Genomic DNA, 14,427 nt, shown 5'->3' with positions numbered 1-14,427 from the left:
CAGTGAAGCTACACAACTATCAGTGTTCAACCTTAACATGTGATGACAATAGAACAGAACAGATGAACAGGAATGACATTTACTTGAAAGGGTGGCACAAAATAATCTATCTAAAAGCCAGGCCCCTACTAAGCCATGCCTCCAGTCCAAGATTCCTCCAGGAACCCGTTACTACACCAAAGGAAATCTAACTTTTGGTATTTGTTTCATTTGTCCATTGTTGATTTGATGTGAATTATTAGGATCCCCATTAGCCAATGCCAATGGCGACAGCTAACCAAAAATACATTACAGACAAAAAAAGACTTTCCAATTTAGATACACACACATTACACGTTCATGTTTTTAAATGCTCATCTATCAGTTTCACACACATGTCAGTACATACACACAACAAGTAGATCACATGGGGGAGAGGCGTTGTGCCGTGAGGTGTTGCTTTATTTGTTCTTTTAAACCAGGTTTGATGTTCACTTGCACTATATAAGACAGAAGAGAGTTCCATGCACTCATGTCTCTGTATAATACTGTATATTTCCATTCATTTGTTCTCAACCTGCGGAGATAAAAAAAAAATCGCATTGATTTATCAAGATCAGTCCCCATGCTTGTATCAGAGCAGCATGAAACGATGCTGAAATAGTTGACCACAGCGGGTAGACTTTATTATTATTATTTTTATTATTATTTGACCCTGCTGGTCATCTTTGCCATGTTCTGTTATAATATCCACGGCACAGCTTATTATTGCTTTTTAAATAAATAAGACCGACACCACTTTTAACAGCACAGCATTACTCAACACTACTGAGACTCATGTCACCTACGGCAGGCCTACAATAATTAGATTAAACGGATTGGAGGATTCTAAATTAAAATTTAAGGGGTATTTTCCGTTAGGGCAAATCCGATCTGTGAGAATTTCTAAGGTGCTTTTATATCATTCTAAATGTATTAATAATTTATTTGTTTATTTCATTGTCAAATAACCTATCCGTTCAACGCTGGGCCAAATGGGGACCACCCTCTGGGACTCCCAATAACAGTGGGATGTGATACAGCCTGGATTTGAACCAGGGACTGTAGTGATGCCTCTTGCACTGAGATGCAGTGACTTAGACCACTTTGCCACTCAGGAGCCATGACTGATATGCCCAATATATACATGTATTGTCCTGCTAATAGCCCATCCTAGAAACCTTGTTTGCAGAATTCACAGCCTGCTACACTTGTGAACAGGGTTAATGTGTTAACAGGGTTGATCATAATAATAATAATAATTTTTCCCACTTCCACATGTTAAAGGTTCCAATTGATAATAAGTATAACGACAATATTTGTTGGATTATTTGTTCTGTCTTTTCTGGTGGATTAAACTGAAATTCCAGCCAACTTTCTATAGCTTGTCTAAAAAATAACGATATTTTGGAGATTATTTAGTTTACAAATGACTGAAAGTGAGCGAGAAAAAGGCCATTCTTGAACGTGAGGTGAGACCATCTTACTAATTTCTAAATCGAGCCAGTTTGTTATTTATAATTATTTATTTCTGTTTTTAGAGGGAGAGAAACTAAAAGCCTGCCGTCGGCTCATAAAACCTTTTTTTTGTAAGAAATGTAGCTTAATTAATTTGATTACTATTCCAAGAAAGACGAAAAACCAAACCCTCAGGGTTTCCGTTGGGAAAATATGGCGCTGTACAATGTGACCTTCATTTAACTAGGCAAGTTAGTTAAGAATCAATTCTTATTTACAATGACGGCCTACACCGGCCAAAGATGGACGATCCTGGGCCAATTGTGCACCACCCATAGGGACTTCCAATCACGGCCTGTTGTGATACAGTCAACCTAACTAAGAAATACATTTGTCGACACAATTCTCCCCCTACCCTCCCTCTTGGTAAGAGTCTATTGTCCTGCAAATAGCCCATAATAGTGCTGTACAACGAGACCCGTTAGGACTAGGCTACAGTCCTACAGTAAGAGCAAAATAATCCTAACATTTCCACACCTTAATTGTAGTCTAACCAATACCCAAATGGAGATAACCAATACCCAAACAGAGATAACATAAAATGAGCGAGGAAAAAGGCCATTCTTGAACATGGGGTCAGACATTGTTATTAATTTGTAAATAAATGCAGTTTGTTATCTCTCCAGGTCACATCCGGCATGAGCATCAAACCAGCATCTGTAGCAACGTAGTTTGCAATGTGATGCAGTATCTTAGACCGCTGCGCCATTCGGGAGCATCCAGCACCAAAGTTTTTAATGCTGATCAATTGCCTTGCACAAGGTATCAAAATACAGAGAGGTGTTGGCAAGAGTCTATTGTCCTGCTAATAGCTCATAATGGGCATGGTGTCCAGGTCAGGGTAACCAAAACATTTATTTGTTAAAGACAATCAGAAAGAATGTTGATACTTATTTATTTTGATCCAAAGCCATGAATGAGTGAGTCACTCAGCTTTATGTAGGTGTCGAGGCTATATGACTGTGCCTTCAAATTGATTATTTAGCAGACATGCCTTGCTTATATTCAGTCAACACATATATCTTAAGAATATCATGGAATATAATTGAACATTTTATTTTCTCTTAGAATAAAAACCTTAGTGTAACAACGGTTTTAGTTTTAGTTTTGTTTCTACTGACAAGTAGAAATAAAAAGAAGTGTATTTTTCCAGGTGCGTATGCAGGACAGAGGAATAGCAATTCTTAAACTATTGTTCTAAATTCAATCACCTTCTTCATCCTCCTCATTCAGTTCATTGAAATGCAATTTTGAAGTCATGCACAATTATCATTCTATCTGGTTTATGTTGCCCATTCATTGTCAGTGAGAGACACATTAGCACCTTGGGACCCAAAAGCACCATCAGTACTTTAACTTCCCTTGCGCTGGTCTGGAGCAATGAAGCAGTGACACAGGGTACTGTACTAATCAACAAATGACCTCTAAATCCTGCAGCATAATCTCAAAAAGTTTAGTTGGCAACCACTGTACTGACCAGCTCAAATAGACAGAAGGGTGCTATATGCTATCATCTCTCGGCATGTCAAGCCCACTCATTATCTCAGCCAATCATGGCTAGTGGGAAGGTTGCATTACTTTTTTTTGGCGAAACCAATTAGGCTTGTAATTGAATTGAATTCGTATTTACATATGGTATGCAAGTTTATTATTAAGGCATGTGTTCCAGAAGGCATTTCTGCCAAAAAAACGCATTTTGATAAAGAAAAAGAAGTGTTAAACAAATCAAAATAAATGTTAGATTTTAGATTCTTCAAAGTAGCCACTCTTTGCTTTTTATGACATCTTTGCACACTCTTGGCATTCTCTCAACCATCTTCATGAGGTAGTCACCTGGAATGCATTTCAATTAATAGGTGTGCCTTGTTAAAAGTTCATTTGTGGATTTTCTTTCCTTCTTAATGCATTTGAGCCAATCGGTTATGTTGTAACAAGGTAGAGGTGGTATACAGAAGTTAAAAGACCAAGTCCATATTATGGCAAGAACAGCTCAAATAAGCATAGAGAAATGACAGTCCATCCTTACTTTAAGACATGAATGTCATTCAATGCGGAAAATGTCAAGAATTTTGAATGTTTCTTCAAGTGCAGTCGCAAAAACCATCAAGCTTTGTGATGAAATTGGCTCTCGTAAGGACCGCCACAGGAAAGGAAGACCCAGAGGTACCTCTGCCGCCGAGGATAAGTTCATTAGAATGACCATTCTCAGAAATTGCAGCCCAAATAAATGCTTCACAGAGTTCAAGTAACAGACAGATCTCAACATCACCTGTTCAGAGGAGACTGTGTGAATCAGGCCTGCTGCAAAATAAAGGACCCTTAAATGAGTAGTTCCGTCCAAACTTTTGACTCATACAGTTTTAATGTGGGCTATTTCCAGACCTTTCATGGGTAGCTTATCAAAGATAGACATTTTCCTCAAATATTTTGTTGTCAGCTATCAAACTTTCAAGATATAGAAATCATCCATGTATGATCCATGTATGATAGTCATCCATGTATGACTATGTCAACAATGGACTAATGAAACAAATATCAAATGATAGTTTGGGGTAGAATTTTCCTTTAATTAATACATTATAGCAGGGGTATTTCACTCTTACTCTATGATGTCCGGAGCCTGCTAGTTTAATTTAATATCTGATAATTAATTGCACCCACCTGGTGTCACAGATCTAAATCAGTCCCTGATTAAAGGGGAACAATGAAAAAAAGCAGTGGAACTAGCTTTGAGGTTCAGAGTTGAGTTTGAAGGCATTTTAGGTATGTAACTAATATGTGTGAAATGCTTGATGATGTATGTGATGTAAACAGAGAGGTCTACTTTCTTGCGGACCTAAATAATGACTGGTTTTCATCAAGCTGTCTGCTCAAGAGGAAGTGTCTTACTGTAACCAGTGCCTGTAATCTGGTTCAGGTTATTAATCAACCTAACAGGGTGTTTACAAACACTACAGGAACAAGATCATCAACATGTATCGATCACATTTTTACTAATACTATAGAACTTTGTTCTAAAGCTGTATCCGTACCCATTGGATGCAGGGATCACAATATAGTGGCTATATCCAGGAAAGCCAAAGTTCCCACAGCTGGAACTAAAATAGTGTATAAGAGATTATACAAAATATTTTGCTGTGACTCTTATGTGGATAATGTTAAAAATATTTGTGGGTCTCATGTGATTAATGAGGAGCATCCAAACGCTGCACTTGCAGATTTTATAAAATTGCTTCTTCCAATTATTGATAAAAATGCACCTGTTAAGAAACTGACTGTTATAACTGTTAAGGATCCATGGATTGATGAGGAGTTGAAAAACTGTATGGTTGAAAAAAATGGGGCAAAAGGAGTGGCTAATAAGACTGGCTGCACATCTGACTGTCTGACTTACTGCAAATTGAGAAATTATGTAACTAAACTCAACAAAAAGTAGAAGAAAATGTATTATGGTGCCAAGAATAATGAAATAAAGAGTGATGGAAAAACCTTTGGAGTACTTTAAATGAAATTATGGGTAAAAAGAAAAATTCAACTCCATCTTTTATCGAATCAGAGGACTTATTCATCACAAAACCATATGATATTGCCAATTCTTTTAATGATTACTTCATTGGCAAAGTGGGCAAACATAGGCAGGAAATGCCAACAACGAACAGTGAACAATTGTTTTCATGCATAAAAAACTAACAATGAAAGAAAAGCATTGCACGTTTGAATTTTGTAAAGTTAGTGTGGGAGAGGTGGAAAGTTTATTGTTATCGATCAATAATGACAAACCTACCGCATTGACAACTTAGATGGAAAGCGACTGAGGATGGTAGCTGACTCTATAGCCACTCCTATCTGTCATATTTTTAATCTGAGCCTAGAGGAACGTCTTTGTCCTCAGGCCTGGAGAGAAGCCAAAGTAATTATACTACCCAAGAGCGGTAAAGCAGCCTTTACTGGTTCTAACAGCAGACCTATAAGCTTGCTGCAAGCTCTTAGCAAACTGTTGGGAAAAATGGTGTTTGACCAAATACAATGCTATTTTTCTGTAAACAAATTAACAACAGACTTTCAGCATGCTCATAGAGAAGGGCACTCAACATGTACTTCACTGACACAAATGACTGACGATTGGTTGAAAGAAATTGATAATAAGAAGATTGTGGAAGCGGTACAGTTAGATTTCAGTGCAGCCTTTGATATTATTGATCGTAACATATTGTTGAAAACAACGTATGTGCTATGGCTTTTCAACCTCTGCCATATTGTAGATTCAGAGCTATCTATCTAATAGAACTCAACGGGTTTTCTTTAGTGGAAGCTTCTCTAATGTCAAACATGTAAAGTGTGGTGTACCACACGGCAGGTCTCTAGGCCCTCTACTCTTTTCTATTTTTACCAATGACCTGCCACTGGCATTAAACAAAGCATGTCTGTCCATGTATGCTGATGATTCAACCATATACGCATCAGCAACCACAGCTAATGAAGTCACTGAAACCCTTAACAAAGAGTTGCAGTCTGTTTTGGAATGGGTGGCCAATAATAAACTGGTCCTGAACATCTATAAAACTAAGAACATTGTATTTGGTACAAATCATTCCTTATTCAGTTATAGACCTCAGCTGAATCTGGTAATGAATGGTGTGGCTGTTGAACAAGTTGAGGAGACTAAATTACTTGGTGTTACCTTAGATTTTAATCTGTCATGGCCAAAACATATACATTCAATGGTTGTAAAGATGGGGAGAGGTCTGTTCGTAATAAAGAGATGCTCTGCTTTTTTGACACCACACTACAAAAAGCAAGATCTGCAGGCTCTAGTTTTGTCTAATCTTGATTATTGTCCAGTTGTGTGGTCCACTGCTGCAAGGAAAGACCTAGTTAAACTGCAGCTGGCCCAGAACAGAGTGACACGTTTTTCTCTTAATTGTAATCAGAGGTCTGATATAAATACTATGAATGACAGTCTCTCTTGGCTAAGAGTTGAGGAGAGACTGACTGCATCACTTCTTCTTTTTATAAGAAACATTAATGTGCTGGAAATCCCAAATAGTTTGCAGTCAACTTACACACAGCTCTGACACACACACCTAACCCACCAGACATGCCACCAGGGGTCTTTTCACAGTCCCCAAATTCAAAACAAATTCAAGAAAGCATACAGTATTATATAGAGCCCTTATTGCAAGGAACTTCCATCTCATATTGCTCAAATAAACAGCAAACCTGGTTTAAAAAAACAGACAAAGCAACACATCACGGCACAATGCCTCTCCCCTCTTTGACCTAGATAGTTTGTGTGTATGTATTGATATGTAGGCTACATTTGCCTTTAAAAAAATATGTAGTTCTATCCTTGAGCTGTTCTTGTTTATTGATGTTCTGTATTATGTTATGTTTCATATTTTGTGTGCTGACCATAGAAAGCCTGTATTGTCTATGGTAGAGTAGGTCAAGGCGTGACTAGGGGTGTTTAGTCTAGTTTATTATTTCTATGTGGGGTTCTAGGTTTATTTGTTTATGTTGGTGTTTGTGTATGATTCCCAATTAGAGGCAGCTGGTAATCGTTGTCTCTAATTGGGGATCATCCTTAGGTTGCATTTTTTCCACCTGTGGGTTATGGGATATTGTTCATGTTTAGTTGCTGGTTAGCACTGTCATCACGGTTTGTTTATTCTTTATTTTGTTTTGTATTTGCTTAAAGTTTCACTTGCATTAAAATATGTGGAACTCCACATACGCTGCGCCTTGGTCCGACCATTATTATTACGAAGATCATGACAGTAGCTGCTGCTTTTGCAACAGCTAATGGGGATCCTAATAAAATACCAAATACGAAATAGGTTCCTCCAAGATCCCCTCACCTCACCAACCACTTACTAGCAATGGTTCCTTGAAGAACCACTAATTCTAAGAGTTTAGTAAACATAGTGAATCTTTGTAATTCTAAAGGGTCAAGTTAGGACACAGCTACATGTTTGTATGGAAAACATCAGCCCCAAATCACTCTTTATCATCATTAAGTATATTACTAAATATATTATCAGTGATACTATGGAATTTCAAGAGAACAGATTAAAACATAATAATAAACATCCCCAAGACCTCAGATAAATCAGTAGGAAATGGACAATAATAATCACATTACTTTACACTTAGAAATCTGCATTACAGATATGTTCCATAGTCAGTTGTAACTTATCCTCCTCTGTATGTCATTGTCTAACATAATTAAACAGAACTGAAGTTCATAACACCTCATTATAACACAATTATTTACTACTTCATCCACCTCAGGGAAACAGTCAGATGTGACAGCCAGTCCCACCGACTCTATTGGCCAATAATTATTATTACACGTGTGTATAGTGCTGGAGAAATATTAGTAATACATTATGGAAACAATTTCACGCAGCCTATAAGATGTTAAGGAAAGTTGGGATTTGAGACTGGGCATGTGGCAGTATCTCTCTCCTCTCTGTGTCCAGCCGTGCTCTTTATGGAAGGACTCTGTGTCCAAACTTTAGTAACATAATAAAGACACACAAATATATACACTCTGTTTGGGTAACCTACTGACCTGGAGGGGCAAGAGTTCAAATCACCTCCACACACACACGCACATACAGACAGACAGACAGACAGACAGACAGACAGACAGACAAACAAACAGACAGGCCTACCTCTCTGTGTTGGTGGTTAACTCTCTCCAGGCTGAGGGAGTACAGGGTGTTCTTAGCCCCTACATACAGCCTCTCATGGGCCTCGTCCAACATCATGGTCTGGGTTTGCAGGGAGGGACCTGGTCCCTGGAACACCCATGTCCTGTTCAACTCCCATAGCTCTGTACAGACAGACAGAGAGAGAGAGAGAGAGAGAGAGAGAGAGAGAGAGAGAGAGAGAGAGAGAGAGAGAGAGAGAGAGAGAGAGAGAGAGAGAGAGAACATTAGGTGGAAACCGAGATGCAATTTTTAACCTCCTGCCAAATGTACGACCAAATGCACAAACCCACAAAAAATGCCAATCAAAGTTTGACAAACTCCCGTATCTGTAAGGTGAAATATCGCAGTGTGCAATACCATCAGCAACATTTGTGACCTGTTGCCTCAACTTTATATCCTTAGGGCTGCCATTCATAACTAATTAGCTTATGTTATTACAAAATGTGTGTGCTATTTTGAATGACGGCACTAGCTAGTTAGCAAACCAAACCATTAGCGAGCAAGCCTTACGAAAGGTCATTCTGCTGTGAAATTATTGAACAGGCCTCCTAGTCAAGAGTCAAGACCAACAAAAAAGTGAGTGGAATAACAAATAGACTACCCAGTTAAAAAGTGAGTGGAATAACAAATAGACTACCCAGTTAAAAAGTGAGTGGAATAACAAATAGACTACCCAGTTAAAAAGTGAGTGGAATCATATTGGAGACCCAGCAGATTTCAAAGTAAAAAATAACAGAACTTAGGATGACATTTTGCCAAAGACGATCCTTTCAAATATTTCAGATTTTGCCGCGGTCTGCGTGCCAACTGTTAACGGAGAGGTGAAATCACATCAGAGAGCCTGTTGTTGCTGCTGCATAGAGCCTCTGTGAGTACTACCAAAGATTATGATGATGCCAAGGAGGAGGACAAGGAGGTTTATTTATATATATATATCTTGTAGGTGGTTGATCAGATTTATATTACATATCTTTTAAATATATTTACATATCTTTGTTTGTAAATATATATACAGTACCAGTCAAAAGTTTGGACACATCTACTCATTCAAGGGTTTTTCTTTTTTTTTACTATTTTCTACATTGTAGAATAATCTTGAAGAAATCAAAACTATGATATAACACATGGCATCATGTAGTAACCAAAAAAGTGTTAAACAAATCAAAATATATTTGAGATTTGAGATTCTTTAAAGTAGCCACCCTTTGCCTTGATGACAGCTTTGCACATTCCTAGCATTATTTCAACCAGACATGAAGGTCATTCAGTACAGAACATTCCAAGAACTTCTAAAGTTTCTTCAAGTGCAAAAACCATTGAGCGCTATGATGAAACTGAATCTCATGAAGACCACCACAGGAAAGGAAGACCCAGAGTTACCTCTGCTGCAGAGGATAAATTCAGCCTCAGACATTGGAGCTCAAATAGAGGCTTGACAGAGTTCAAGTAACAGACACATCTCAACATCAACTGTTCTGAGGAAACTGCGTGAATCAGGCATTCGTGGTCTAATTAATGCAAAGAAACCACTACTAAAGAACACCAATAATAAGAAGAGATGTGCTTGGGCCAAGAAACATGAGCAATGGACATTAGACCGGTGGTATCTGTCCTTTGGTCTGATGAGTCCAAATTTGAAATGATTGGTTCCAACCGCTATGAGACGCAGAGTAGGTGAACAGATGATTTCCGCATCCAACTCATCCCAAACCATTTCAATTCGGATCAGGTCGGATGATTATTTAACCAGGTAGGGTAGTTGAGAACAAGTTCTCATTTACAACTGCGACCTGGCCAAGATAAAGGCACACTTAACCGTGACGCATGGAGGATGAAGTGTGATGGTGTGGCGGTGCTTTGCTGGTGACACTGTCTGTGATTTATTTAGAATTCAAGGCACACTTAACCATCATGGCTACCACAGAATTTTGCAGCTATCCCATCTGGTTTGCCGATTGTGGGACTATTATTTGTTTTTCATCAGGACAATGACAACACATCTCCAGGCTGTGTAAGGGCTATTCGACCAATAAGGAGAGTGATGGAGTGCTGCATCAGATAACCTGGCCTCCACAATCACCCAACCTGAACCCAATTGAAATGGTTTGGGATGAGTTGGACGGCAGAGTGAAGGAAAAGCAGCCAACAAGTGCTCAGCCTCCTGAGGGGGAAAGAGGTGCTGTCGTGCTGTGTGGGTGTGTGTGGACCAAGGTAATTCCTTAGTGATGTGAACAATGATGAACTTTAAGCTCCAATATAGGCTAATAATGAATGTAGGCTAACAGCCCCTTGCAGACACCATGCATTTTAGATATGGTCAGAAAGTTATAGTAATTATTTCATCTTTCAACAGCATTTACAGTAAAGCAGAGTGAATCAGAGACACAACCTAAGGTATTAATGCTAATATATCTAGTACATGGTTCATGTACATTTTGAATTACAGAGTGTCTGACCTAGATAGTGTCTGACCCTAGATAAAGATACTGTATATCAGAAAGAACATTAGTAACATTCTAAAGCTTCTCCCAGAAGAGCATTGGTAAGAACTTGGATTCCTGGGAAAGATGTTGTGATTACTGAAAGGGTTATTTGATCCTCACAGCCCAGCCTATCAGCTGTCCTGAGGGGAAGAATTCCTTTCATCAGACAGGAAGCGGAAGTGTTGTCTTTATCTGACCCTGGGTAGCGGCTGTCCTTGGGCACATATCTAGCATCAGCTTACAGTCCACAAATCCTAACCTTAACTATTTGGGGAATAATGCAAAACGGGCAGTAGGTCAGTAACTAGGGGGAACATCATCCTTCTGCCTTTATCTCTTAGTTATTTATCTTAAAGTGGAAGTAGTGTGTCACTGGACCATGAGTTTGATTAGGATGGGGAAGTTTAATAGTGATTGAACACATGGTTCACACACACACGCAAAGGCCCATGCCCGTGCCCACACACACGCTGTTGAAGGGACTAGATCCAAGGAGCAGCGTGGTAAGCGTACATTTTCTCTTTATTAACTCAAAATGACACCGACTAAACAATACACAAACAAACCGTGATGCTTCAGGCTATGTGCCATCAAACAAAGTTAACTTCCCACAAACACAGGTGGGAAAAAGGGTACCTAAGTATGGCTCCCAATCAGAGACAACAATAGACAGCTGTCCCTGATTGAAAACCATACCCGGTCAAAACATAGAAATTCATAGAAACACAAAACATAGAATGCCCACCCCAACTCACACCCTGACCAATCCAAAATAGAGACATAAAAAGGATCTTCAAGGACAGGGCGTGACACACACACTGAGTAATCAATTGCATGTGCTCTATTGCTCAGAATTTGCTCTCAATTGATAATTGATCATATTGGAAGAAAAAATACAACAAACTAAAGATCTGTGCGGCCCTCTGAATGATTGTTTCAACCCAAAGTGGCCCCTTTACCAAAAATTGTGAGTAACACTGGTCTATGTCATAGAAAAAGCAGGTGTTCTTAATATTTGTTGACTCTGTGTATTTTCTCTCTAATCAAACCCGTAAGGTGTTCCTTCTTATCATGTCTACAGCTCTGGAGCCCAGGTCTGGAGGTGAAGGACCAGAGTCAGAAGCTACGACCCCAGAGAGGGCCACTTCCCCTGGGCCCTGAAGCACAGAATTGGATGAGACAGGGTCTGTAGTGTGTTAGGAAACCCCCTAAAGCTTCATAGTGTCAGGCAGAGCAGTCTAGCACACAGGTGGTTTGTATGATCAAATGAGACCCTCTGTATTCCTCCCTTTCCCAAATTGGAGCTGCCATTTTCTCTTGCACTGAGGAGAGGAGAATACTCCTGGCTACCCTCACCATCTCCTCAGACATAACTTCTATGGAGTTATATGTCAAGGTTTATGTTACTTCAAACACCTACAGGGCTTTCTAAATACCAGTGTTTCAGGATGGGGATTCTGTTTTTTGTTATTTCAGCATCTGTTTTTAGTAGCGTTACATCTAGAGACAGAGAGTGTCTTTATAGTATTAGATATCTTGGTAGAGACAGATAGTTTCAGTTTATTTTTCAGATTTTAGATCCAGTCTCTTGGTTGTGCTACCATTAGAGATCTATGTGGTACAAGCAGAGTTAAGGTTTGTTTTAAAAGGTATTAGATCTCTAGGTGCTATTAGGATTGAGATCAGTCTGGTTGTTCTGGTAGCATCATTGATATCAAACAGTGTGTGTGTGTGTTTTGTGCTATTAGATCTTTATGGTAGAGACAGAGGGGATGTGGCAGTGGTGTTATGCCAGCGCACATACAAGCTTCCTGTAATTATCTAATCCAGGCAGTTACAGCTCTTAAATGCATGCACGTGTACAAACACACACATGCACGCATGCTAACGCGAGCAGACACACATGATGCGAAAACACACGTATGTGGGGCTCACACACACCTCCAGATAAAACACATATGGAATGAGTAATGATTCAGCTGACGCTGACAAGGTGGTATCCGATTTTAAGTACCTTGGCATCATACTCGATTCCAACCTCTCTTTTAAAAAGCATGTGAAAAAGGTAATTCAAATAACCAAATTCAACCTAGCTAATTTCCGATTTATATGAAATTGTTTGACTACAGAGGTAGCAAAACTGTACTTCAAATCTATGATACTCCCCCACTTAACATACTGCTTGACTAGTTGGGCCCAAGCTTGCTGTACAACATTAAAACCTATTCAGTCTGTCTACAAACAGGCTCTCAAAGTGCTTGATAGGAAGCCCAATAGCCATCATCATTGTCACATCCTTAGAAAGCATGAGCTCTTGAGTTGGGAAAATCTTGTGCAATACACCGACGCATGTCTTGTATTCAAGATCCTTAATGGCCTGGCTCCCCCTCCACTCAATATTTTTGTTAAACAGAAAACCCAGACATATGGCAGCAGATCCACAAGGTCTGCCATGAGAGGTGACTGTATAGTTCCCCTAAGGAAAAGCACCTTTAGTAAATCTGCATTCTCTGTGAGAGCTTCCCATGTCTGGAATACACTGCCATCAGACACACATAACTGCACCACATATCACACTTTCACCAAATGCTTGAAGACATGGCTAAAGGTCAATCAGATTTGTGAACTTGGTCCCTAGCTGTGTGTTGCCGCTTTCCATGGTGTCTGTAGCTTGTGAGGTGTGGAAACACTTTGTTGCTTTTATGAATTTTTGTCTTGCTGCTTCTTGTTCTATGTTGCTCTGTCTTTATGCTATGTCTTGCTTGTCCTATGTTGCTATGTCTTGCCTGTTCTATGTTGCTATTGTCTATATTGTAATTGTTTTTAATAACCTGCCCAGGGACTGCGGTTGAAAATTAGCCGGCTGGCTAAAACCGGCACTTTTACTGAAACGTTGATTAATGTGCACTGTCCCTGTAAAAATAAAATAAACTCAAATAAACTCAAATAAGGACAGACAGGTGAAGTGGAGCAGGACAGAGCGTGTCCTTCACTGGGAAAGACTAAATATATGTTGTTCTCTAATTCTCTAGTTCTCTAATGTTTCAGATGAACTACACATTTACTCATTGGATGCTTCTCCCATCGATCGGGTACCGTCCTATAAGTATCTGGAGATTTGAATTGAGAAACAATTCATGCTCATTAAATAACATGTGGATGAGCTAGTTAAAGAGCTAAAATTTAAAGTGGGCTTCTTTTTTAGAAATAGATTTAGCCTCTCTCTAAATAGCAGGAAGCAGATTATACAGTCAACTTTCCTGCCAGTTAACTATGGGGACACTATTTATCAGATTACTGCAGCCACTACACTTAAACCTTTGGATGCCATCTACCATAGTGCTCTTCACTTTATCACAGGTGACAGTTTTAATACTCACAACTGCATCCTGTATCAAGAGGTTGGCTGGTCCTCATTGAAGTCCCGTTTGCAAAGCTCTACTACACAAGCTTCCAACTTACCTAACCTCCTTGCTATAACGTATAACAGAATGAGCTACCAAACCCGCTCGCATGATTGGTAAACTCTTGAGGTCCCTCTGGTCTTTAGGTAAATCCTTTAGTTTTAATGCCTACAAGTGTTGGAAAAACGGACAAAATTCTTGATTCCCTGGTGCCGCTGGGGCAGTTTAGGACTCTGGTGTTGAATGAATTCTTTGAGGATTACAGTTGTTTCGATTGATTGAGGTGGT

At 39.3% G+C, this 14,427-nt stretch overlaps 1 protein-coding gene across 2 annotated transcripts in view; it reads right to left on the bottom strand.

Moving 5' to 3' along the window:
* sema3e (sema domain, immunoglobulin domain (Ig), short basic domain, secreted, (semaphorin) 3E) overlaps positions 1-14,427 on the bottom strand; it is a 55,713-nt gene that overhangs the window by 10,536 nt on the left and 30,750 nt on the right. For both annotated transcript variants that reach the window (XM_020480813.2, XM_020480814.2), the window contains exon 2: positions 8,214-8,374. In XM_020480813.2, the coding sequence (XP_020336402.1) occupies positions 8,214-8,374 (161 nt within the window). The remainder of the gene's footprint in view (positions 1-8,213; positions 8,375-14,427) is intronic.

Source organism: Oncorhynchus kisutch, linkage group LG4 (assembly GCF_002021735.2).
Source record: "Oncorhynchus kisutch isolate 150728-3 linkage group LG4, Okis_V2, whole genome shotgun sequence".
In the NCBI taxonomy this organism is placed as follows: Eukaryota; Metazoa; Chordata; class Actinopteri; order Salmoniformes; family Salmonidae; genus Oncorhynchus; species Oncorhynchus kisutch.
This window is presented reverse-complemented; position numbering and strand designations above follow the sequence as displayed.